General features: G+C 34.9%; 2 protein-coding genes across 2 annotated transcripts in view; both read left to right on the top strand.

The window, feature by feature from the left end:
- The first annotated feature begins 5,869 nt into the window (after window positions 1-5,869).
- Window positions 5,870-24,654, top strand: LOC144434144 (uncharacterized). The gene is made up of 16 exons (XM_078122599.1): window positions 5,870-5,990; window positions 7,573-7,684; window positions 8,369-8,536; window positions 8,872-10,092; window positions 10,616-10,798; window positions 11,209-11,289; window positions 11,971-12,309; window positions 12,913-12,978; window positions 13,416-14,024; window positions 14,356-14,433; window positions 15,082-15,206; window positions 15,400-15,540; window positions 17,629-19,018; window positions 19,911-20,033; window positions 20,576-20,782; window positions 22,535-24,654. Exons 3-16 carry the CDS (start codon window positions 8,422-8,424, stop codon window positions 23,101-23,103), a joined length of 5,247 nt encoding a protein of 1,748 aa, XP_077978725.1. The 5' UTR covers window positions 5,870-5,990; window positions 7,573-7,684; window positions 8,369-8,421; the 3' UTR covers window positions 23,104-24,654.
- A 2,475-nt stretch (window positions 24,655-27,129) lies between these two features.
- Window positions 27,130-27,752, top strand: part of LOC144434143 (uncharacterized) — a 5,387-nt gene continuing 4,764 nt past the window's right edge. The window contains exon 1 of the mRNA XM_078122598.1: window positions 27,130-27,198. Within this exon, the coding sequence (XP_077978724.1) occupies window positions 27,130-27,198 (69 nt within the window). The remainder of the gene's footprint in view (window positions 27,199-27,752) is intronic.

The raw sequence follows: 27,752 nt of genomic DNA, 5'->3' as shown, positions 1-27,752 counted from the left end.
AATTATCACGTCTAGTTGTAACATACAGATGGGTAATGACACGTTTCTTTCCATTGTAAAGTTGGGCAACGTCAATAAATACTTAATTCCAACGTGTGAAAACCACACTCTGCAGATAAAAAGTCGTCCCATTTATCCATCATAACATTAGCGTGTCTACTGGCCACTAGGCTTGATAACTGACTCTGTATCGATTGCTCCAGTCAAAGATCCAGCCATTCAGTGTGGTTAATTTGCCAGAAGACTGATGAGATCTACAGAAAATGTTCATTTATATAACATAGACTTTATTCGGAATAGAAATAAGTCTTCCGTGTCCTGCTATAATATACTAAGAAGCAAATTCTAAAATATCCAATTTGAATAAGTGTCCATGGTTTTGGAAAATGTGTGATCAAGGTCTGTAGAAGACAAACATGAAAAAAAGTCACAATCATTTCAAATTTTCTGTTCCAAAGTGACTATATTTTACTGTCTACGAATGTAGTTCATTTATTAGTTAAAGAGAAAATGTCAAAATATCTCCGAGTTCTGCTATATTTTGGTCTGAGTTGTCTTAAAATTACAACACTAAGACCAGATCAATGTAAATTCTCTATTCATTACTACAGTAACTATAATACATCCAAAATCAAAACAAAAAAACCAAAAAACGACACAGGCTCACTTTCTTTCATCACTACAATGTTGCTACAGCGTCGTTAATACAGTTTGAATTTTGCTTGAAGCACTTTGCAAATACTATGTGTAATTATGCAATCCGTACTTACGAGGTAATTTTGGTTAGTTAAGTGATATTGTGGCAGAATTTTAAAAAAGTCCTAAAAATAGAGGAAATTGAGAATTATTCACTTTAACATACTAATGAAATTATGCTTGTACATTTAATTATTTGGACATGGACAGATTGATTGGTGATTTGCATATGAAAGGAAAATTTATAATAATTAACATACATTGTGTAATACTGCCATTGAAGTGTTCCATCATTTATGTCTTAATTACCACAGTGGCACAAAAAAATTTGTAATAATGCGGGGAAAAAAAAATTGTGTGTTTCTGATAACATGGCCTCAGAAAATATGGTGGATAGGTCGGGATTTTATTTTATATTATCTTCTTAATTGTTTTTATTTTTTGAAAAAATATTGCTTTGACCCCAAAAACAAAACAAAATGTCAGTCAGAATACCCCTTCTGTGATAGTTTGATGAAATATGTAAAGACATCACTGGGTAGAGAAAACAGACGTACATGAAGGTCAAGAACACAAAGAATTTCTTAACTTTTTTGTTTTAAATGTTTAAAATAAAATATTTAGGTTGGCGGCTTAAACTAGGGTCAGTCGGGTTATCAAAAACACAATCATTTTTATTTGGCCTAAAAGTCATCTAATGATATTGTTACTATTACTACTCTGGCAATCGAGGTTTTGTTTCACTGAGACAGACACACATATATCAAAACTATCATAACAACATGTCAAGCTATTGTTTCGTTTAATTTTAATTGGGTATGTAGCACGTCTGATGACCTCCATCATCTAGCCTGCAGTGTACAGTTTTGGGTACTTCCAATGTTTACATTATCTTGATCAGGAGGTGATTATACTTTTTATAGATTTTACAAGAGAGGCACCACTATCACCCACTTGTGTAATCTACCACATACAACAACAGATAGTTTTAGTTTGCATCAATCTTACTCAACAGAGACCTCAATTGCCAGTGTAGTATTTTCGACCTGAACACGATCAAAACGTGTTCAATTTGAGCAAATGCCATCACACTACTTGATGATACTGTTTTCATTATGACAAAGAAAGTACGCCTTACATTCTGATGAGAAATGTTAACTAGAGAAGATTGGAGGCTCAGTTTTCTCCTTCCTTAGTTGAACTGTGTATGTGTTATAACCTTTGTAATTCATTGAAGTTGATGAATAAATTTCATCATTAAAAAGTTCACCTGATAGAAACCACCTGCCCAATGTGATCTGTCATTGTCATGACAGAATGTCCTTGTTAAAGTTGTTTTGTTCATTAGTTTATGTACAAAAACCTAGGAATCATTACTTTCAACCAGGTGTGTAATATTAATATGTTAATTTCCTTTCTGTAATCCCAAGAGTGAATTTTTTTTATCTTCATGAAATGGGCTAAAAGATATGTTTCTCTGGTATACTCTAACTTGGTTGCTCATTTCAAAACTGAGCCAAAATTTTCAAAGTCTGATCAAAACAAAAAACATAAACTCATTTTAAGTTTTAAAAAAATGAGGGATATTGTTTGGTAGCAGACACAGTCAATCTGAAAGGTTTCTTTTGAAATTCTCAAAAAAATTATAAGAATTACGAGAGGAGATAGTCAAAAAACAATCCAGTCACTGTGGTATGTTGATAGAGTATAATGTCTATGTCATGGGGTAAACGAATTATGGTTTTCATCCATGAAGTATTCGCTAACTTGCAAGTTATGGGATCATTTTGTAGTTGTGCAATAAAACCACACTATAACCATTAACTATCAAATTCAAAGCTGGGTCTATAAGTCAAAAGACAAGAAAATAAGAAGCACATATACATGTATCCTGATCTGAAGGCACTTTGTAGGAACAGTTTACATATACCACTAGTAAGCCACAGTACAGAAAATAGCCATTGTTTCAATGGTACAATACCACAAAAGGTTTTAACTAAATTTATTGATTTTTAAAGCTTGGAAATATTGCAAAGAATGTAGACAGCCTGATGGTATAGCAGTATCTCCTTGTCATCTTAGACTTATGATGAGGAGATTACCATGGGTTGGGAGATGGGTAGGGGGTGTGGGGTGTGGGGTGTGGGGTGTGGGGGTTACCTGCCAAAGAACAGAAAGTCATCATTAACTTGATCAATAGACTAAATACACTATAAGCACCTAGCCGGGCAGGCAGCAGCTAGGAAGTCTGAACTGCACACAGTGCTACACTTTAATACAGCTGTACTCCTTACCTATGTAAAACACCACCACTCTGCTACAAAGTTCCCAACACACAAGGTTTGATCTTCACTTTTCTCTTTTCACTTTCGTCAGTTAAATCCCATCCAGGTGAGTTATTTTTTCCAGTAGCTTTGAATCCAGCAGACTATACACATACACACACCAAGGATCACGCACTAAGAAGTACCAGTGGTAAGAGTATAAAGTGGGATCAATTTGACTATTCCATTTCACTTTATAGGGGTGGTCAGGTTATCTAGATATAAACCACATAGCAAGTGAAAATCAATGATATGAATTATTCAGACTAGAATAAATATTTAACCCATACAAGCATTGATGGAAATGGATTATTCCATTTTTTTTACTTCTCTTGGGGATACCCATGAGTGAATGGTATAGTCCAATCAATATACAGTACTTCAGAGCATTCAAGGCTTTATGTGTGGGAGTGTATTATCCTTTCAAGTTCAAGTACTGTTTCCTATCATTTCCTCTGAAATACAATAACATTTCTCATATATATATATACTAGTATAACAATATACTACAATTTTGACAAAAAAAATTGCCAGTGAAATATAATTCTAAACTTTCAAACGGAATACTGGATGCAATAACATTTTTAATTTGATACTTTCGGTACTTTGGGTTTTTTTCTTTGAACTGTGTGGCATTGTCTTTCTCTTTACCTTTGTGATAAAAGTATTTAGAAAATCTGTGTCGTAAATTACTAATTTTCAGAAACACAAATACATAAATGATGAAACTAATTGAAACATTTTGAGATCATATATTCATTGAACATGTATGTTAATTTGTTTCTACTTCTCAGATATATGGAAACTATGATATCTGTACATGCATTCTAAAAGTGAATGATAAACCTGTTATCATCTGGAAAAAAATTACATTTTTTTTTTTTTTACATTTTTTTAAATTCACTGCACAAGATATGATGGAAGGCCAATGTATATTTACATTCGATATCAGTAATTTGACAACTCAGTGATGACCAGAAAAACTGTGTTTGGATTGGACTGGTAGTTATCCTGATATCACACTTGGTGTCACGGTATGCCAAAGTACTTGTAAATACGTACATACACCTTGTAACATTTCTCTTCTTTGACACAAGAGGGCCCACCACTACTTGAAAGTTGATAACTATACATGTATATCGATAGAAAGACTGTGCATGATTAATGCCTGGGATTAATGGCTATATTTACATGAAAGAATTAATGAACCCCTGATAAACTGACAATAATTATACATGTAAATGACAGGAGTGAGGGATATCAAAATAAAGATACATTAAAATAATTCATTCTTTATATTAAAGTTTCCACTCATCAATTTCTATCCTACATCCTTTGTACAGAATATATCCAGCTCAACTACATGCCTTCTCTCTCCCTCAATCATATACCAATTACAACCAGTGACAGGCAACCATTTACAAGTGGAGCTTGTTATAAACAGGGGAAGTAAATAAATGAATTGCCTCAATAATAACACATGGCACAGTATATGTTGGAAGTAAATGTACAGAGACAAGTATTATCTTCCATCATTTGAATAGTTTCATGGTGCCTCTTTACACAATACTTCAAATTCACAGACAAATTTTTAAGTTCCCCTGGCAGTTCATGTACACATAAAGAGGCCATAAAACTGTTCTCTTAATCCAACCTTTGGTGTCTCTGTACTTCTAACATGCTGTGCCAAGTGTTATTAATCCAATTCAGTTGTTTACTTTCTCTTTTTGTAACAAGTTCTCTGTTTGTAAATGCTTGTCTGTCACTGGTTGTATTTGGTCATTATTTTAACGGATACAGACAGATGCAGATATTTCACCAGAGTAATGAAATGTAGGGTCGGTTAATGAGAATATTCGAAAGACAGAATCAAGTACAGTCACCCTAATATATGATGCTAAATTCACACTTGAATTATGCAGCCATCATAGCACAAAAGATGCAAATTACACTGCACAAGTCATATTTGAAACAAAATCCTGTACACTGGCTTGAGCAACCATTATAAAACTAATAATTAATGATTTGAATATCTCACTACAAGTAGTTACATGGACTTTTGGGGTCGGTAGAGCGGTAGTAACAGATACAATTTGTGAATTTTAACACAAAACGTTGGCATTTTGTATGTATTTTTATTTATTTATTTGTGGTTTTTGATCATTTCTGTATATGACTGTCGTTTACATTTTTAATGTTTGTTGATGCTGTTTGTTTTTTGACAAACAAAAACCATCAACCAAGCCCCCCCCCCCCCCGGCTGGACTGGTAAACGGTTAACTGTGATATACACGCGAATACAAGATTTTATACTTAAAATTGCATATTTTGTGCACTACCTTACTCTGATACTCACTTTCCTTCCAGTGAACCATAAAAACTACTGGTGTCGTATATAAACTAGCTTTTTGAAGTTTTGGGGTGGAGTAAATATGAATGCAAATCATATTTGGTGGTTGATAAATTTATAAACTCACGACTATTTTACATCATAGATTGTAACCCCTGGCCCAGCCCATACGTATACTGAAGAAGATGAAGCTAATTTTTCTACCTCCTTCCATAATGAGGGCGTCCTAACCAACTTCTTGTCACGAAAACTGTCAACCTTGTGTGTGACTGACGATGCTGCATACAGTTGCATTGATCTCCGTGTGACCTGGTGACACAATGTCCCCATTAATCCACTAGCGGGTCCACTAAACATAATTTTGTGTCAAAAGTATCATCCGAACTTCGGAAGAGTAAATGTGACAAGCTTGGTCGACGCGACGGTCGAGGAAGTCACAGTCACGTGATAAATGAAAACGAGGCCAGGGAATTCCCCCTCTAAAATTACCTGGTCATGACCTCACAAGGCAAGACAGCACAGTTTCGTCTCTGGTTTCTACTATCATCCGTCTGTGAAGATCTCTGGGTGTTTGCTAGAAACGAAGAACGTATCACGACGTCTATGACCGACGTGTTGCGGTATGCACTTTTTTGTATCATTTAGTGCATGCATGATTTGGAAAGTCCTAATTTTGTGACAAGTTTCTCGCCTAACTAATGCATGGGTAATGCACAAATTCGGTCTATGGGGTTTTGTTTGGGCGTTGGTCACAGATGGAGTGCATTTATACCAGATTCTATATTTTAGATTGGTATTAATTTCATTAACAGCTTTCTTAAATTAGTGTAACTTTAAAACAAAGAGCTGCACGTGTTCTATTGCTTTTCATGTACGTACACACGTACATAAAAGTCAAAGGAAACAATCTTGTCTACCAAATGCCTGCAAGTTACAATTTTGAAATAAGGCCAGAAGGGTTCCCTTTTCATTTGTTCACAGTATACTTCCAAGTGTAAGTTTCCAATGTTCTGTCCTGTTCTCTACTATGTAAATTAATGTTTGGAGAAATAAATCTCAAAATTGTGTCTTAGCTGCCAAATTCTAAATTACTAAAATTTAAAAAAAAATTAATTAACGAACGAGCTGTTTTGCTTGTGTATAAAGCATTAAGTCCATATTTTGATACAAGTGTTGTCACACACACACACACACACACACACACACACACACACACACACACACACACACACACACACACACACGCATTAGATCACTATGGTTACATTTGTATTAAAGGCCCACTTTGTATTAGGATTATCTAAAATCTAGGTGTAAAAACTGGTTGTTTTGCAGAGCTATATAAAACAGGCCTCTATGTAAAGCAAAAATCTTAATGTATGGTGTTTGACTTTTTGAGAAATCAAAATGTATGGTTAACATACAGAAAACACATGCATGTGACAGTATCTAATTCAACTTTTTGTTTAAACACAAACATGAAAATTTTAACTGAAATTTTCAACTGTACACATGTGCATATGATACTTGTGTGTGTATGCTTGCCTGTGTGTGTGTGTGTGTGTGTGTGTGTGTGTGTGTGTGTGTGTGTGTGTGTGTGCAGACATGCACATGTGTGTTTGTTATATTGTGGAGGAGGGTGGATGGGGGGTTGAAGTAAAAGTGGTTGCTTTCATCCCATTGGTTGTTATCTTTAGTGTACTATCATTGGCAGTTGAGGAATGGCTAGATGGATATGACATATTACCAAACACTTTTCTAATTTGATATCTGTTGTATTGGACTATAGGTATTACAAGTATGCAATATTTAGTAAACAACAAATGAAAACATTCCAACTGAGTCACGTCATTGCAGTCACATGATCATATTATCCAATGATATTTTCCGATTTGGGGAAATTCCCAAGTACGTATAAAAAGAGATCACATGATGTAGGCTGCCCAATCAAATTTTTCAAAATGGGTGGGGAAATACCACAGTGAAAATTGTTAGAAAATTCAGTACTTGTCTACAGTCTCCCTTTAAAACATTTCAATATTGTTGAAAATAAATTTATGTTTGCATACAAGATATGCTCCTGTGAAAGTTCAACTTGAGTTTGCCACAACAAATAGGAAATCTTTATAGTACAGTATTTTAAAATATCTCAGAACACGAAGCCAGACATTGTATGGAAAAATCCTTCTTTTGTATTTACAGAAATATTGAAGGTAGCAACAATGAACATGATTGCTGTCTAACTAACCAGATGTACTGGTCCTACACACCATTCAGGTTGAATTACTGAAGTGGTTGATGTCATTCTACAAAGGTAAGAAATCTAATCAGTCCTACCAAAATCATTTTTCTGTATTTTTGTGTTGTGATAAGAATCATAAACACAGTCTCTGAGGTCAAGATTTATATACAAATACTGCTATTGTAGCAGTAAGAGTATTATTGCCTTTGTTGGCAAATCTTGAAACTCGACAAGAACCATTGCATCTGAAAACAATTAGTCTAGTTCCTATACAGTATCGTTATGATTTATACCTTCACTCACACAGTTGGCATCCAGTCTAGAAAACAGTGTACTAATTACGTAGTTCTTGGCAGACTTGGGAACATATTTATGTTTATGGGAACTTATACAAAATAAATAACAAGATAATAGTAGTATCAGATTGGACAACAGGACAAGCAGTCAAACTTACCCTGTGGTAATTGCTAGATCAAATCTAAAACGGTTTCCCACTTGAAAGATTCCAACAGTGTCTTAAATTTTCTTTTAGCCGTATACCCTGAATCAAATGATTTGAATCTTTGAGCACAATTTTCAGCAAATAGAAATTATCAGACTCAACTGAAGACCTTTGGATGGTTGCTGTTTCTCCATGTTATCTCTTCTCTCTCAAACCAACAAATAAAATTATTTACAATTATTCACAAAGTCAGCTCTCCTATTTCTAATGTTAAATAAACAACGCTTTTCATTTTCATATTCATTGCATTTTAGTAGCCTGTATCAGTATCAGCTTGTTTTATTAGAAAAACAGCCACTCAGAAAAAATGACAGAAAAAATGGAAGTCACCTCATCTCAGAGTTCATCAAATGACGAATTTCAAAGGGTTGAACTGAAAGAAGAGAATAGAGTGAAGGTGACAGTGTTACCACAAACTGAAGGTAGGCCACAGAACCAACATTGGTTGATCATGACAGATGACAATGAATTTTTGAAATAGAGGTCAAAAGTTTTCAAAAACTATGTCATTTTAGAATCCAATATGGCCACCAAATGCACAGAGTTAACTTTACGTGAAAAATAAAAGATTATCAATTTGAATTTGCTTGAAAACAAGATGGTGGACCCCAAATTTCTTTCATTATTTCAAAGGACTATGAACAAGCTTCCATATGACAAAGTTTGGATAGATTTTCATCTGAGATGTGCACTCTATCTTAAATATCATCATTCATATAGATATTGTACACTGTTATTTGATTTTTTCACTCTCTAGCAGTACAAGGGCAGGAAAAAAACATAGCATGTGAAGGCAGATGCAGCAGTCAAAATATTAACAAATCAACAGTTTTAAGTCAAAGTGATGACTGTGTACCTGAGGAAATTAAAGAGATTGAAAATAGAGATGTTGAGGTCAGTACAAACATAAAAAGCATGCTCAAAAAACTTGAAGATGATTTCAAAACACATGATCAACGTGTCGACAAAATTCAAGCGAAAATGGATGGCTATGCAGCAAGGTTCTTTGAAGTTGTCAAGTCTCATTCCATTGAACATGAAAGGCAATGCAGAGACATGCATGACAAGGTCAAAAAAACTATCGTTGAAGATGTTGGTGAACATCATAAGCAAGTGAAGAAGGAAGTGATAGAGATAAAAACTGAGGTAGACAAACTAAAGGGGGAATTCAATCAAAAGTTTGACAGCTTGGCAGCCATGATGACAACAATTGTCCAGAGTATTGGTACACAGCTTGATACTATTATGAAAGAACAGAAGTCCAGCAAAGAAACCATGTTGGACTTATGTCAGAAAGTGAGCATTATAGAAGCATCCAAGCAACAAAATATCAAAGACATATTACAAGAGAATTGTGAAGCAGCTCAGGCCAAGTGTGAAGAACAATTGAAGCAAATTATGAAAGATGGAATGATTGAGATCAGTAGCAATGTGCAGGAACAGGTGGTTGAGTCAAGTGAAAGACACAGTGAACAGTTAGCATTGATGCAGCAAAGTGTAGAAGGGTTTGATCAGAGATGTCTGGATATAGAGAAACAGGCAGCACTCCGCCATGATGAGTTCTTGAAACAGATAGAAAGTTGTCAGCAACACAGTTGTGAAGAAACCCATGTTAGACAGCAACAAGAACTGACACGTCAAGTCAGTGATGTAAACGAGGACCTCAGCAAGCAAATAGAAGAACTCTGTGTGAGGAACGAAGAAAATTTGATCAAAACTGAAAACCGACTGAAAGAAGAAATTGAGAGGAAGACTGTGGAAATGCAAAGACAAGAACTTGAGCACCACGATGAAAGTATGCGACAGGTCGCAATACTGACCTATCATACCAGAAGATCAAATACTAGGGAATCAGTTTCAGATGATGTACAGAGTCAAGATGGTTTGTCCATGCCGATATCACCCCCAGTGTTGACAAATCATCGTGGAGAACAAATCAGTCAACCAGAAGAGGATAGTGCTTGCCAAATACCATCAGGTAATGAGATCTGAAGATAACATTGTTGGTGAAATGATACCTCTTTTGGCAGTCCAGGTGCAGTGGTTACACACACACACACACACGCACACGCACACGCACACGCACGCACGCACACACGCACACACGCACACACACACACACACACACACACACACACACACACTTTCTTTGGCTAACAAATATAATCAATTTTGTGCATGTATTCGCCATATAGATTCATGCAATGACCAGTGATTTACATATTGCAAGACAATATTTTGAAAGATCACCAATCCATCATATGACATCATTGGTTTTTGCAACCACAATCTAATGACATCACCAGTTTGTGTATAGATATTAGGGAATTCTATTGTCTACAGTTGGTAGTCATGTATACATCATCAGTTTTAGCTGGCCTTCAATGTACTTCTTGTGACTATCTAAAATCAAAGATGCCTTTAAGTTATCTCGCTATCAGTAAAAAAAATTCTCAGACTGTAGTTCACAGAATGACCAATCTCATTTCATCATTTTCCAGGTAGCATGGTGTTGTTATCCATAGAATGTCATAGCCTGGTTTCAGATGATGATGGTCAGGACAGTGACTCTGATCTTCAAGTTGATTGTCCTGATGGAGAAGACGACACACAAAACTCATCATCCACAAGTCCTGAATCTACTGATGTCGTTGTGGTTCCTCCAGGTGGTCAGTTGTCACTAGGTAAAAGACAATTTTAGTTACTCTCAAATTGTTTTTAATAAATAGCAAATTTCAATAGTTTATTTGTCAGTGCTAAAAATATAATTAAATTCATGTAAACAAAAATGACACTCAATGTACATTGTGTATTATAGTTATGGTAGTTTCTACATCATGCTTTCCTAAACTGTGCTCGAAGTGATTTATAATTACCTGTGGTACAGACCTATAATGGCACAATGTTATTCATGAAATCAGCAGTAGATGAAAATGGCATGAATCATCAACTAGTTTCGCACGTGAGCAGGGTAATGTTTCAAAAATGTTGACATGTACAAAATTACATTCAGTTCCCTCCAACATCCATTCGTTGTTTTTCTATAAATTTTTGTCGATTATATAATTGCTGTTTTGTTTTTTTTACATTAAAGCAAGTAATAGAGGGGAGCCTCACTCTAGAGAAGAGTATGAAGAATTGAAGTTGAGTGCACATAAGAGAGTTAAAGAATCTGGTGAGTCAGTAGGGGAATCAGCTGTAACTTCATGGGTATATTTGGGTTAAATTTGATTTATTTTATTGTTTTTTTTTTTGGCGCTGGATTTATTTCAGCTAAATATGTGCAAAGCTTTTTCTGCAGTTAGTAAGTCTCAATAATATTATGTCTATATTCAACTGTTGTGGAAGGTGTAACCACCAGTTGCACTGAATACAACAGGCCAACTGGATGAGTTATTTACAAGAAGTGTCTATACTTTCTACTTGCACTGTCTGCCAAATTAAAGTGTGCCAAATTGTTCATCGTCAAGGAGTGACAAAATCATAGCCATGAGTATTTTTTTGGCTGAATGAAGAAAGACTTTAGGGAATAACGTATATTGTAGAATTACACCTGTGCAAGCATAATTTATGAAAGATCTGGAAAAATAATGCTGATTTTGAACACTGTCATTTATATTTTGAGTACTGCAAAACCGATGATGTAGACATTACATGTGTTGTCGTGAAGTAGAACAACTAGGATATAATTCCCATATTTTTTGTTCTAACAAATTCATGCATTTCATACTACCTGCTTGATATTGAAATAAAGAAATGCAAGTAATTTTTTCATGAAGATGAAAATATTCTGTATAAAATGATTCAAATTGATTGCATTCGCTCATTGTAAAGTTTTCTTTTGCTTAATTTACAGTGAGAATAATCCTAGACAGTCATGTGAAACTGGCAGAGAAACTGCTGAGTATGTTGCACACTAGCCAGGAAACACAGAATGAAGAATGGCAACAATTACTGAGTATACTTAGCTGCTACAAGGTTGACATCTCATACGGCTGTGTTGTCTTACATGCCTTCCCAACAAACATTGGTAAAGCCAAGAATCTCTTCAAAATTGCCAAAACTGGAGAACTAGCACACAGACTCAGACAGTTGCTGTTAACAGAAGACATACTGAAACAAGCTGATGTAAGATGTGCTCGACTTGATGTGGTTGCTGTTGAGCAAGATTTTGTCGATATTTTCAAAGAATTAGGTAAGGGAATTATTTTCTACCCAAATATTTCCTTAGTCACCTTCTCATCCAAGTGGGCACATATATTGATGTTGTGACTAGCAAAGTTCTCTTTTATCAGAATTCAGAGAATTCAGATAAATTGTCCATATTAATCATGGTTCATATAAATTTTGTGCCTCATCTAACTCATCTAACCTGTATATTGATATAATTATTATATTCCCAATATTTTTCGTTGTTCAACCAAGGAAAATACAAGTTACCTAAGGGCCTAACAATGTCACTGAGTCACTAGATGAGTAGCAACAAACCTTTAGGTCATAAGTATTTTTCAGTTGAATGAAGGAAAATATTTGTGAATAATATAACTATACCTCTTAATGCATAATGTATGGAAATCAGGAAAAGTGATGATGATTTAGAACGTTTTGACTCATATTGCTAGCACCACAAAACCAGTGACATATACTTTTCAAAGACAGTTATTTGGTTTGTGCCTGGTATACTTATAATTAATTGTGGATATGCAGTGACTGACCAACTCAACTTTGAGACTGGGTAGTACCCTGATATAGCCATAGAAAAACAGTAAATATTGGATTACAATTTTTTTCTCTACAGATCAAAGCAGTTCAGCACAGTATCTGTCAGAGAAGGAAAGATCTCACCCTAGAAGACCTGGCACAGGTATGTCGTATACATAAATTTGGCATTGCGGGTTTCTCCAACATTTTGGTGTTGATAAAAAATTTTATTGGAATTTGGCAGTTGACCTGCTGCAGCTAGGGTTAACTTTTGTCAGCATTGTCCATTGGTATTCATCAAGTTCTTTTTTCATGTTTCACATCAGAATATTTGGACAAATTTTCCACAAAAAGTCTTGCGTCCTGAAGATTCGTTGTGTGTAACTTATCAGAAACTTAGAAGTTTGCCAATTCATTTGGATTTTTTATTCTCTCTTATACTGTAGTAACCTTTGGGCAAATCATCCTGAAAAAGTTTTTAAAAAAATAAGATGAATGAAATATAATGCTGTATAAATTTGAATTGATGGTGAAATTAACTTCATTATTGAAATGATTTATTATTATATACTTGTTAATTAAAATTATTCGGCTTTACAGTTCGGATAGTTATTGATGATGAGAATGAAGAAGCAGTCCAGGCCCTCCTTCAATACTTATCATCAGGCAGTTCTGATCATCAGGATTCTGGTAGTCAAGGTGATACTGCAGCAAAGGATTCTGGTAGTCATGGTGGCACTGCAGCAAAGGATTCTGGTAGTCATGGTGATACTGCAGCAAAGGATTCTGGTAGTCATGGTGGCACTGCAGCAAAGGATTCTGGTAGTCATGGTGATACTGCAGCAAAGGATTTTGGTGGTCTTGGTGTCACTTTATCAGTGGATTCTGGTATTCATGGTGATACTGCAGCAAAGGATTCTGGTAGTCATGGTGGCACTACAGCAAAGGATTCTGGTAGTCATGTTGGAGATGGACAGGCTGCTGCATCAGCTGCACTTGGATACACGATTACTGATGTAAGGGAAGGCTGCATTATTCTGGATTTGAAAATGACCAATCAGGACGAAGCTGATGAACTTCTAGACAAACTACAAAGTGGTCAAATTGATGACATCATCAGGAGAATAGCTCAGCCAATCATAACAACAACTGACACTCTCCAGATTAACTACTTTGATAAAGACCTGACAGAAGTAATCAAAGAATTTGGTAAGAATTAATTGATCTTTTTTCGAAATTTTTTTTTTATATAATTATATATTAATTCATTTATGTAACAAGGAGCAAGAGCACTTCCTGTTTAATCTAAAATGGTAACTGTTTGCAATATCAAAAAAGATGTTATTACATGCATGTTCATGAGGATTCTATAATCTGAAATGGTATATTGCCTCATTTTTGGATAAAAACAATAACGTGTGATATTATTAATTGTTATAACGTGGTAAATGATTTGTAAAAAAAAAATTACCATTCACACAAATCACCTCAGTGCTAAATGTATTATTGTTTTGTGATTTTCTTCCCTTCATACATACAGAGTCACCAGTGCCTTTTGAACATTGCAGTGCAGAAACATCAGAAGTCACCACATCACGAGAGACGGACGATATCATTGGTGAGTACTCATAATGATATACAGAGTAAACATTATTAGCTTGCGCCGCGTAGCTGCCATCACAAATGAATCTACCCTGTGCGACCTTATGGGCTTTGCCTAGTTATGATATTACCATATATATTATATATATGTACCAAAGATTTCTTGCAATGGTAGTATTTGCATAGCAGTGTAATCCCCAAAACATTATTGCATACATAAATGCATACTGAGACCCTACACCAATGTTGGTGGAGGGTCTATGGAGGGTCTATGATAAATGCAAATGATATGCAAATAAGGGCCAATCCATTTCTTTGCACACAAAAATATATGATCAGACAGTGTGATTCTTTATGGTAATTTGATGTTTTGGAGAAACAAGTGTACGAATAACAAAAACCCATGCTGTGTGAGTGCCAGCGTTTGTACTCAGAAGTACAGTAGTCACCCTTGTGCTTGTAGTCTTCTCAGCTGCACTTTTACTCACTATGCTTGTAAAATTGTGGTCGCAGAAAACACTGCCAAGTATATCATACTAGCACTTATGCATCATGGGGTTCTGTCATATTGTTTTATCATATTATTTTAAAAAGATTTAAAGTTGTGGGGAAAATGGCACCCAGAATCTAACAAACTATAAAAAAACTGTTCATTATTCTTTAGGTTTATCACCCCCACCATCTGACATCTTTGTTGGCAATGATGCTATACATGACAGGATATACAATTCTTATAGAGTATGTAAACAAGATATCTTGGAAGACGTGTCTAAGGATAACCTGATACATGTAGGTATTACCACTCTGTGCATTATATATAGAACAGTAAAATATAGTTACTTTGGAATGATAAATTAGAAACAATTAAATGTAATGTTTCGATCCATCTACGACGGACCTTGACCAGGCAGTGATTCAATTATTCATCATTAATGTTTCGGAGACATTCAAGTATTTGTGATCATATTTCAAATTTGTTCAGGTTCTTAGTGGTGTTGGAGGCATTGGTAAAACTGAGGTAGCTATCCAGTATGCCTACAGGTACCACAGAGACTATCCATCAGGACTGTACTGGATGAATGCTGCTACAATGACTGCATTAGACCATGGATTTAGTACAATAGTAAGTCAACTTCTATTTATTTAGTGGTATTGGTAAAACTGAGGTAGGTATCCAGTATGCCCATCACAATGACTGCATTGGACCATGGATTTAGTACAATAGTAAGTCAACTTCTAATTATTTAGTGGTATGGGTAAAACTGAGGTAGGTATCCAGTATGCCCATCACAATGACTGCATTGGACCATGGATTTAGTACAATAGTAAGTCAACTTCTATTTATTTAGTGGTATTGGTAAAACTGAGGTAGGTATCCAGTATGCCCATCACAATGACTGCATTGGACCATGGATTTAGTACAATAGTAAGTCAACTTCTATTTATTTAGTGGTATTGGTAAAACTGAGGTAGGTATCCAGTATGCCCATCACAATGACTGCATTGGACCATGGATTTAGTACAATAGTAAGTCAACTTCTATTTATTTAGTGGTATTGGTAAAACTGAGGTAGGTATCCAGTATGCCCATCACAATGACTGCATTGGACCATGGATTTAGTACAATAGTAAGTCAACTTCTAATTATTTAGTGGTATGGGTAAAACTGAGGTAGGTCTCCAGTATGCCCATCACAATGACAGCATTGGACCATGGATTTAGTACAATAGTAAGTCAACTTCTATTCATTTAGTGGTATGGGTAAAATTGAGGTAGGTCTCCAGTATGCCCATCACAATGACTGCATTAGACCATGGATTTAGTACAATAGTAAGTCAACTTCTAATTATTTAGTGGTATGGGTAAAACTGAGGTAGGTATCCAGTATGCCCATCACAATGACTGCATAATAGACCATGGATTTAGTACAATAGTAAGTCAACTTCTAATTATTTAGTGGTATGGGTAAAATTGAGGTAGGTCTCCAGTATGCCCATCACAATGACTGCATAATAGACCATGGATTTAGTACAATAGTAAGTCAACTTCTAATTATTTAGTGGTATGGGTAAAATTGAGGTAGGTCTCCAGTATGCCCATCACAATGACTGCATTAGACCATGGATTTAGTACAATAGTAAGTCAACTTCTAATTATTTAGTGGTATGGGTAAAATTGAGGTAGGTCTCCAGTATGCCCATCACAATGACTGCATTGGACCATGGATTTAGTACAATAGTAAGTCAACTTCTAATTATTTAGTGGTATGGGTAAAATTGAGGTAGGTCTCCAGTATGCCCATCACAATGACAGCATTGGACCATGGATTTAGTACAATAGTAAGTCAACTTCTAATTATTTAGTGGTATGGGTAAAACTGAGGTAGGTATCCAGTATGCCCATAACAATGACAGCATTGGTTTTAGTGATATACACAATATTTACAATTCAGATTGTTTCAGGCTGAAAGTACTGCAAGTACAATATAGTGTTCATCACTTTCACATGTTCAGCTTTCTTTTTTATACCTAATCTTTACTACATACCTAGGTGGTATAATTGTACTGCAGGTACCAAGAATTGTGACTGCATTGGACTTCAAAGTCAAGTCTACATTTTTGGTCCATTATATTCCATACTGAAAGGACTTCAGATCAAGAAGAAAAAACATATCTTGTATCACTTTCACAAATTAGGGTGTTTTTTTGTACGTAGTGTGTAAATATTAAACCGGGGGTCCAAAATCAATGAGTGCTTGTAATTTAACTTTTGTTCCCAACACAACTTGAACATTTTACCTGAAATTTTCAACTGCACACTTCAGTCTTCATCAACAGATTGACCCACTATTCAGTACCCTTGACCTTGTGGACATGTGAGCCTATTAAGGGTTCATAGGTTCCTGGAAGTTTATATCACCCTCCATCTCTGTTCAATGATTATGTAAGTGCCCGGATGTAGATAGCTACCTTCTCCCCTCGTTCAAAGTGCCTAGTCTCAGTGTCTAGGATTTATCTACTATGGTTTACAAACTCAGATGAATTGCCATTTGAAGATAAATGAATGCGTTTAAGTAATCAGCTTTTCATATGTATCAGCATAAAAAATGTAGATTTTATTACAAATTTTTATTATCAATGCTTCCTGTCAGGGATACGTTAATACTAGTAGAATAATAAACATCTAATTGAAAAAGAAACTTTTCTTACAGTTCCAAAACCTGAACCTGGGAAGTACTTTGGATGATGGACAGACTTGTATAACAGCAAGACAAACCAAGTCACAGGCTTTGACATGGTTGGAGTCCAATCCAGGCTGGCTACTTATCTTGGATGATGTCACTGACTTAGAACTCATCAAACACTATTTTCCAGTATTTCCAAGTAAAGGCCACATTATCATCACTACCAGACACGCAAAATTCAAAGAACATTTCCCTGGTGTTCGAGAAGATATCACTATTGGTCCCTTGTCAAAGGCTGCATCAATGAAGTTACTGTTGTGTTGCCAGGGAACACCAACAACACAAGTGTACACAACTTTGAGACAGATGGAAGGTGAAGACAGGCAAAACTACCAAGCCCTGCAAGTACTGGTTGAAGAACTGGAAAACTTGCCACTGGCCATCAAATCAGCAGGCTGCTACATAAAGGAGAAGAGATCAAGCTTTGTAACATACAGACAGCAGTACCAGATGATGTCTCTCATACTATCACAGGATTCAAATGGTGTAGATGAGGATAATGATGATACAACAGTTAGCGATGAGAAGATCAATGATGTGGATGAACCAGATGATGAAACTGAAAGCTTTGAAGTGACTGACCAATCTAAAAAGCAGAGTTCAGCAGTACAAGAAATAACAGTCAATCTACCACAAGTCGTCTCATTCAGAACTTGTATTTGGAAATTGGTACGAAGAGATGTGAAAAGTCACCCCAATGGTGTGGCAGCTTTGACGATGTTAAACACCTTGTCTTTCTTTGCATCAACTATCTCTAAATCTGTTGTGGTCAATGGAGCAACTCTACTGGTGAAACACACAGAGTCCATGGACAGGCTGGCAGAAGATCTTTACGTTGGCTCTGAAGACAAAAGAGCCAGACAGCATCAGGAATCAGAGAGAAACTTCATAGATTTGTTACTATTGATTCTTTGCCACCACAACCTAGCACTGACATCTGACCGAAAGCCATCAGTTTTCAGCATTCCCAAGGTCATCCAAGACATGGTGAAACAAAGCCTTCAGAGAAAGATTTCCAGATATGTGCAAGCAGTCAACAATGCCACGATGGTGCTAAAGACAACATTTCCAAAGAAGTCAGAGATGATTGGGTTAACAGTGCCACTACCACCAGAAAAGGAAGAAATAATACTTCATACAGCAGCCTTACAAAACACCTTCACCAAACAGTTTGTTGAGACAATGAAGAAAGATCTGGAAGACCCAGTGCCACTGTTTAACAATGTAGGCTACTACTTACGAAGTGTGAAGAGACGACCGAGGACCGCTGAACCTATATTTGAGACGTCATTCAGAGTTGCGGAGGCCCTGCTTACATTGAAACCAGATCATATTAAGTACAAGAAACTTGCCGAAGGTAGGCAGTGTTTGCTAAATTCTAATTTGTGACCAGATATTGATCATTGACAAATATAGTTTTAAGGATAGATTTGATTTACCGGTATAATTAAAACCATAGATGGCGTTAGCCACATTGATAGAGTGGTCAGTGATAGAGTGGGCCGTGTGCACCATAGATTGAGTGGTCAACCATTATTCTAAGACAGGGTGGTCTACCATTGATAGACTGATCCACAATAGATAGAGTACTATTGATAGATTGGTCTACCATAGATAGAGTGGACCACCAATTTTCAACCAATGATAGAATGGTTATAATCATAGACAGGGTGGTCTACCATTGATAGAGTGGTCAACCAAACAGAATGGTCTACTATACATGTTGTATATAGAGTGGTCAATCATTGACGGAGTGGTCAACCATAGATAGAGTTGTCAACCATTGAGAAAGTGGTCAATCATAGATATAGTGGTCCACCATAGATGTTCAACCATTGACAGATTGTTCTACTATCGGTAGCATGACCAACAATACTTAGATTTGCACACATATGGTCCACCATTTATAAAGTGGTTCACCATGCAAAAGAAGATAAGGTGGTCAACCATATACCCAATAGATTTAATGACAAGGAAAACTATGGATATTACAGAAATAAATGAAATATGTTTTTAAGTAATTGTTCATGAGAATAAAGATTGATGCCTTACAAATTCCATGACATACACAATAACAAAAGTTTAAGCGGAAATTTATTTATGAAACATATTATGAATATGATCAGATTTAAATTTCTTTTGACAAGGATACAGTTAAAGAAGAACGTTTTAAATTTACAAATTTTAAAATATATACTTGTCTGGTCCATATAAATTCCTCCATTCTCTATTTTCAATTACTGTAACAGCTCATTTCAAACTTGGAAATGTGTACTTTGATGTTGCCAAGATAACGGATGCATTGGAGCATCAGCAGAAAGCCACAGAATTGATTGAAAAAGCTGATCAAGAAGTACAAAAGAAACACCAAGGTAAGTAATTAGAACTGCTTTTCATTATCAGAGTATATGTGTATGGTGTCATGATGGTTGCATGGTTACAGTGGCCATCTTGGAACTTCTGCAGATTGCAGATTGCCTCTGTTATTAGTTTCTGAGTGGCGCCCCCTTTTGGCAAACAGTGATTCAAACAGCGGTAGTTTCCCAGTCAACTCAGCTGTATAACTTGGAACCTGGTAGGATATATGCATTATTATTATTATTATTATAATAATATAATAATTAATTTTACAGTTAATATCACGAGAAGTCAATATATTTAGACACAGAGAAATGAACAATGGTGGTAAAGTTACGTATAAAAATATATAATTTTTTATATATATAGTTGAATAATCATAACTACCTTATAAAATATATTTCTCTGTGTGATATTTCCATTTTTATAAGGGACGTACCATAACTGAAACAGGGCTGTAGTTGAAATACAGTGTTCCTGAAGTTTGGAGACTTACAGATTTTTATTTACCAATTACGATGGATTAATTTTATCATTTTCATTCTCTCCTTTACAGCTGTTATTCCCTGGTCAGCTGGCTCCTTTGGAAACTCGTCTTTGAGAATCAAAGTTGACCTCAGAGATACGATGAATCAAATTTTGATGTCTGATTGCATACCCAAAGTCTTATTCCATTTAGAGAGATGTAGATTTCTTCAGAATTTACTGTCAGAAGTTGTTACGAACTCAAGGTGGCTATTTCAAGGATTGATGCAACACAAAGGTAGACATTTTCACAGGCTAATTGATTCATTCACTTTTTTAATGATATAGTCCCAGTACCCTTAATAGGAATATATTTATTTATTTATTTATTTATTTATTTATTTATTTATTTATTTATTTTGTAATTTCTAGCTTAGTTATTTATGGTAGGAGGAAGGAGTGAGAAATTGCTAAGCAGGTATCCTCTTTACAAAACTGAAATTTTTAGGACACCGCTACTCTCAGAAAAGCAATTGCAATGCCCCCCCCCCCCCCTTCCATAATATATGAAAATAATGAACGTCCCCTATTTTCAATATTGACATGTTGTTGCACTTACTGAAACATGTATGATTGCCTAATGATCACCACTATCAGCATCCCCCAAATTTGCAATGTGTTGACAAACAATGGTTCATATTTTTTTACACAACTGGTTACACATGGACATCAAGCCAAAGTATGCAGTACCACCAATGACAAGTAGACAGCTTATTACAATGATTAATAAGTGATTTCATGTAAAGGTTGGCCATGTCTTTCAACTCGCACAAATTGATGATGAATAGTTCAAAGTTACAGACATTATGTACGGATTAGTCCTATAAAAATTGTTCAGTTCCGGTTTAATACCTGACCCCACCTAGTTTTTCACTGCCAACCGAAAACTTTTTTTTTTACATATTCAAGAAAAAATAAATACAATCATGAAAAGTGTGAAGTCTCATGAGAAATAGTGGCTGCCGAAACTGACATATGATATAAGACAATATAATATAAAACTATTCTTCCAATCTGTAATGGCTGTACATCTGATGGGAAGAAACCAATAACACAGAGACCATATGAAAATAACTGAAAACATAACCTGACACTCACAAAAAAAATCTACCTACCCCACCTATTCTAAATTCAGCGTAATTGGAACCACACAATTTTTTGTTAGCCTTTACAGTAAATTTATTGTTATATGTTAAATTACTTAGTATGTCGTTATGGAGTGTTTCCAACAGCATTTTATATAATTTGATTTGAAAAAGTTTATTTTATTGTTTGTACATATTTTAGTGTAAAAGACCCATTTATAAAACCATGAAATGTAATGTATACTAAAAATTGCACTGTAAGAGAAATATACCCAAGATGAAAAATCGTGGCACAGTGCATGAATGGGTGGTATTTCCATTTCTATACACATGATGGACACACAACGGAATTGCAGCGAATCCAGAATTGCTGCAATTCCGTTGAGTGACCGTCATGTATATGGAACCACAAACTCCACCTTTTCATGCAGTGACTGTTAATAATTTGTTTCTATGTCATAGTTTCATAGTTGTCTCATTATAAGGTTCACTCTGTAGCCAAATCTTGCCCTTTATTAATAAGATAAAGATAAAAGATAAGATAAGATAACACTTTATTTTAGCCGTTTAGAAAATTTTACATTTCTAATTTGGTATTTAAACAAAATAAAGTTAATAATGATCTATGAAATATAAATATTAAAGTATACAGTAGTTCTAGTGTGTGTCTATTGACTACATGTATCATCCAGGTATATGTAGAGAGCGGTTATAATATCCTTATGTTTTGATTGTAGTATATATCTAAATTGCTCTCCTCTATCTAAGTTTATAAAGTTTGAGTTGAGGGTAGTGATAATACTAAACATTTTTTCTCTTTGTTTTGTATATAATTTACAATGAATTAGATGATGTCTTTCATCTTCTATTAATATGTAATTTTACTTGTATTCTCTTCTTTGAAGCATGTATAACAGATGATGAAAATAAACCAGAAGTTCGACAAGCAACGGCTATCGAACCCCAGAATGAAGACAAAGTCAGTCAGAGTGAAAACTTGAAATGTTCATTGGAATCAACATCTGAACAAAGGAGAATGAAATGTGTAGGTGTTGATACAGAAGTGCATCAACAAGACCCTGATAAACCAGGAAGTAGTCACAATGAGATGAGAAATACTCAGAATTATGAAGACCTAGAGAACAAGAAATCTGAATCAGCAAGATCGCTCGTACTTCGTACAGACATGTCAGTACAAGTGTATGAGAAATGGAATAACATACTTACACTTCCAGGTAGTTTTAGGATTCTTGACCACATGAGAAAGTCTTACAAGTCAGAAGATATTTTTGAAAGTTATAGTGATATGGCACCAAATGCTAGAATAAAGAACAAACAGTACATGAAAAGGCCAGTTGTTCGTAGTGAAGAAAATTGTCACAGATCTTTGGCAACTGGTAAAGTTACTGAAAATAAACTTATATTGTGTGTTGACATGTATGCACATAATAATTTTAACAGTATTATTGTGTAGAAATTTCAACTGTACATCTTTGCAGCCAAGATGTGGGTTTTGTGGATCAAGGTTGTATGGCAAAAGGGGCAGGCTCGTAAGCCATACTACCAAGTTCAACAAAACCCGCATCCAAGCCATAAAGGTTTTATCATATACCCTTAGTGGTATGGAAACATCATAAATCACATATCCACATAAATTACATATTAATTGATAGTGAAACATTATTTTAATGCTCAAAAATGAAAAAAAAAATACTGAAATAAAATCAAAACTGAATCACTGAGCAAATAGATATTGACAAGTGCATCACTTAGCTATATTTGGGCAAAGTATGGCAAGGCTAGACTGTAAGATACATCGTGTCATTCTGCCTTAACCAGCCTTCTCTCATCCCCTGGCTGATGTGTGAGGGCGCCCCATCACGACGTACCTTACAGACTATGCCAGGGCATGATATGGAAAATGATGCATGTCACACTCTCCATTGAATTAAATTGGAAGTGACACTGGGTATATGATACTAATGCAGTTTGTATCAAGGATGTAAACATTTGGTTATAATTATATCTTCTGTAATCATTATAGTTTCTTGCCTAGTCACTAAGTGTAATATACAAACTCAATCAATATATTTTAGTTCTTGTTTTTTTATCTATATATTTCTCTATAATTTTGCTAAATTGTTGAGAAACACAAAACACAAAACAAAAATCACATAATGTAAAATCATGATATGACTACCCAGAAGCCAAAGTTGATGAAAACACTTTTATTACCTGGAGTGGTGTTCCCTTTAATAAGATAATTGGCTGCAATAAGTCAAAACTAATTAATGTGTAGAGTTTGCTCTCTTTTATTCCTTAAAATACTGTGTATTGATTTAAACAGAAACTTGCCGTCAAAGCATATATTTATTATGCAGTTCCCTAGATGTACCCGATGTAACAATTATAATAATGTATTTATAAATTATTTATTGATTAATGATAAATAATGTACAAAATAATTGATGATGTAGATATTGACTTTAAATTCATGCTACTGACCTTGTTTGTATTCAAAAGATAGTTATTTGTGTGTTGTTGTTGTAAAGTTGTAGAAGTGACACTCAGACTTCAATCCCGGCACCACAACATGTTACAAGCATTCATTTATATCAACAATGATTCAGTTTACACAACCAACCAACAGACAGACAGACAGACAGACAGACAGACAGACATACAGACAGACAGACAGACAGACAGACAGACAGACAGATAGATAGATAGATAAATAGACAGATGGACAGACCTTGACTTCAGCTCAATATGCTCACTTTTTCAACTTTAGCCCAATATGCTAAGTTTTAAAACTATCTTTACTCTTTTTATTGTACCACAATGCCTTTTGAGTTTTTGCTCTGTTCTTTTATCCTGTGTATGTAGAATATGTTTGTAAAGGTCTTGCATTTTAAGTACTCATTTTCATTTTTTACTGGCAGACATAATTTCTCGAAGTTGTATTGTATTATAATTGTATTGTATTGTATTGTATTGTATTGTATTGTATTGTATTGTATTGTATTGTGTTGTATTGTATTGTATTGTATTGTATTACATTACATTACATTACATTGTATTGTACTGTATTGTATTGTACTTTACTGTACTGTACTGTACTGTACAGTAAAGTATTGTATCCTAGTGGGTGTATTGTATTACACCTATCACATTGTATTGTAATGTCTATATCATAGACTATTTATTTTCTAAATAACAATATCCAGATGTTTGATAATAACAAGAAATCTTTGATTCTGCTGAGCTGTATGTTTTACATTTAAAAAAGAACTAAATTCAACAAATCTGTTGAGATATATATATATATATATATATATATATATATATATATATATATATATATATATATATATATATATATATATATATATTGCAGTGTATTTCGTTATATGAAATAATCAAGATATATGTATATTAAGGTCACAGAAGAAGTAAAGAAAACCAATACTTATGTAAAGTCTGAATGATTAATTGTATGATGACAATGATTAATTGTATGATGACAGTGTGAACAAGCTGAGCTGAAACATTTTAGGGTTGACGTAATTTTTGCTGAACATTCAAAAGTTACTTGTAGCATTCAATCTGATTACAATCTGATGTAATGGCTACGGCTTGATGTCGTTCGTTTATTGTCGTTTGTTTTCGATTTTGTTGTTCTGTGAGTGAGCACCTGTAGGAAGGAGACGCCCACTAGCGGAACAAAAAAAGAACGAAGGACAATAAACGAATGACATAGAGGTAAGTAAAGACATCGAACCGTATTCACTACACCAGACTTTAATCTGATTGTCGTTACGTTGTATTCTACTTACTGGAGCATACTTTCAAATTGACCAAATATAAACCTGGCGTTAAGATATAACTAATGCACGATCCGGTGAAATATAATACATCTACTAAATGTGGAGGAAATCCTTACTGTTTTCAATGAACTACATGCTCTAGCGTATCACTCATATAAGGCATGTATCGACAGGAACTAGAATTACATTTTTAATTGAGGTTTTGTATGTAAGTGTTCCGGGTAAAAAATGTGCAATTTTACTGAATGTGATTATTGATGCAGAAAAAGTGTCAAATTTTGTACATAAATTTACAGATACATGATCTGATAAAAATGAATAAAAGTGTAAGAAATCCATGACACGTGTACGTGAATGCCAGTGTACATGTGTGTACTCTGGGTACTTATATAGTACTTGAGGTGTGTTATGTGATCATAATTTCATAAACGAGGTACTCATAAGTACTAGTGTACATTGCAACAGAAACACCCAAAACACCAGTGCAAGTTCTCTACTCTGGATTACACACACACACACACACACACACACACACACACACACACACACACACACACACACACACACACACACACACTAGATCAGTTACCCACCCATCTTGGGTTTTGTTATCGTGACATTTCTATCAGAAACTACGCATTTTGAGAATTAAAAGAAATATACGTTTTTGTGATTTAGTGTACAAGAAACGCTTGCTTGTTCACTGTCGTTTGCATATTTTTAGTGCTACCTTGCAGTGCAAATACATTACGCATGTGAACATACGAAACAAATTTCGACGAAACCAGTGATTTTTTTAAGAGTAAGAAATATGATAATTATATCATAAGCTTTCTTGGTTGCCGTACATGTGTACTTACTATATCGTCGATGATCGAAGAAATGAAAACGTTGAGAAAAGTGAACGATAAAGATAATATTCCGATTTCACGTCCCGAAGTTTCGAGCAGTCAGTAATAAATTTAGACGAAACAAAGTTTTGTATTTGCATCCATCGGACCAGGTATCTGAAATCGTAATAGCGGACAAGTTTTTATGTTTTAGGGGCGAGATGATCAATAGTTCAATGTAGGATATATATATATATAGTTTTGTAAAATGGAGCACGTTTTTATTACGCTCTGCCACTGCGGTATAGAGCACTGTCTTAGCAGATTGATACTCACCGAGTTATATATATATATATATATATATATATATATATATATATATATATATATATATATATATATATATATATATATATAAAGTTCTTTTAGTTAGGCCTCAGACTCCCCCTCCCCCTCCCCACCCCCTCTTCTAACTAAATTGGCCAAAATTGAAAATGTTTGGGTGAAACTTGTTGAGTTCATGGGGACTGCTATTTTATGAGTGCACTTGATATCAATTTTGACTGGCAAACCCACCCCTACCCCTCACAATATATTATTTGTGAAAACCTTGTATTGCAGAAATCAATAAATTACAAAGCTTGTGCATAATCGTGCAAAGTGTCATAAAAAATATTAGCATTTTTACCACCGGAGTGCGGTATTTGCAGAAAGTAATGAGAAAAACGTCGACATGTGTTCAGATCTAGAGTATACTCTGGTATACATGATGTAGTGAGAGGGCGTACTACTGGAGACGACGGTTTATACGCAAACAGGAAGTAATATTAACTGCTAGCTATCATGGCGGACATTTGGCGATGTGAGACGTTTTTTGGTGTTTCATACCTCATATTGACGACACTTCTACAGGTATAGTAGTACTAGTTAACCTAAATCAGTAAATATTTCTGTAAAAATTGCATGCTGGTACCAGGCAACGTACGCCGATACGTATCAGCTGCAGAGATGTAACGTTAACAAATTACATGTTTACTAACGGGGCTCACCGGCGATATTGTATATATTGTTAATGTTATCAATTAATTTATGTCATGGATACACTGTTGTTATTATTTATGTAACATACTTTTCACTGGGTTTATATTGCCACATTGAACTTGTGTTTTGTTTTTTAATATATTGTAATTGATGTAAAATTGAATTAGTCCAACTTAACCATACAATATATAACACTGGTGAGCAGCACTTGTCTTGTTCCGTATGTACAATGTTTACATACAGCCATTACAAAGTACGTCAAACGACATGTCCGCAATACAGTATACGTTTGACCCGAGATATGTGTTTCGGAATATAAAAAAAACACTCTCAACTATATATATCGTATATAGCAGTTTGATGGATTATACGGTCATAGAAACTCTCCTTATTTTACCCCTTTCGCATATTATCGTCTGAACACG

Source organism: Glandiceps talaboti, chromosome 4, assembly GCF_964340395.1.
Source record: "Glandiceps talaboti chromosome 4, keGlaTala1.1, whole genome shotgun sequence".
NCBI classification, from domain to species: Eukaryota; Metazoa; Hemichordata; class Enteropneusta; family Spengelidae; genus Glandiceps; species Glandiceps talaboti.
Note: the sequence above shows the minus strand (reverse complement) of the source record. Positions and strands in the feature narration are given on the sequence as shown.

Coding starts and splice junctions, on each gene's coding strand:
- LOC144434144 (XM_078122599.1), top strand. CDS start 8,422: ATGACAGAAAAAATGGAAGTCACCTCATCTCAGAGTTCATCAAATGAC. Junction 12,979..13,415: donor CCCTAGAAGACCTGGCACAG/GTATGTCGTATA, acceptor TCGGCTTTACAG/TTCGGATAGTTATTGATGAT. Junction 14,025..14,355: donor AGAAGTAATCAAAGAATTTG/GTAAGAATTAAT, acceptor TCATACATACAG/AGTCACCAGTGCCTTTTGAA.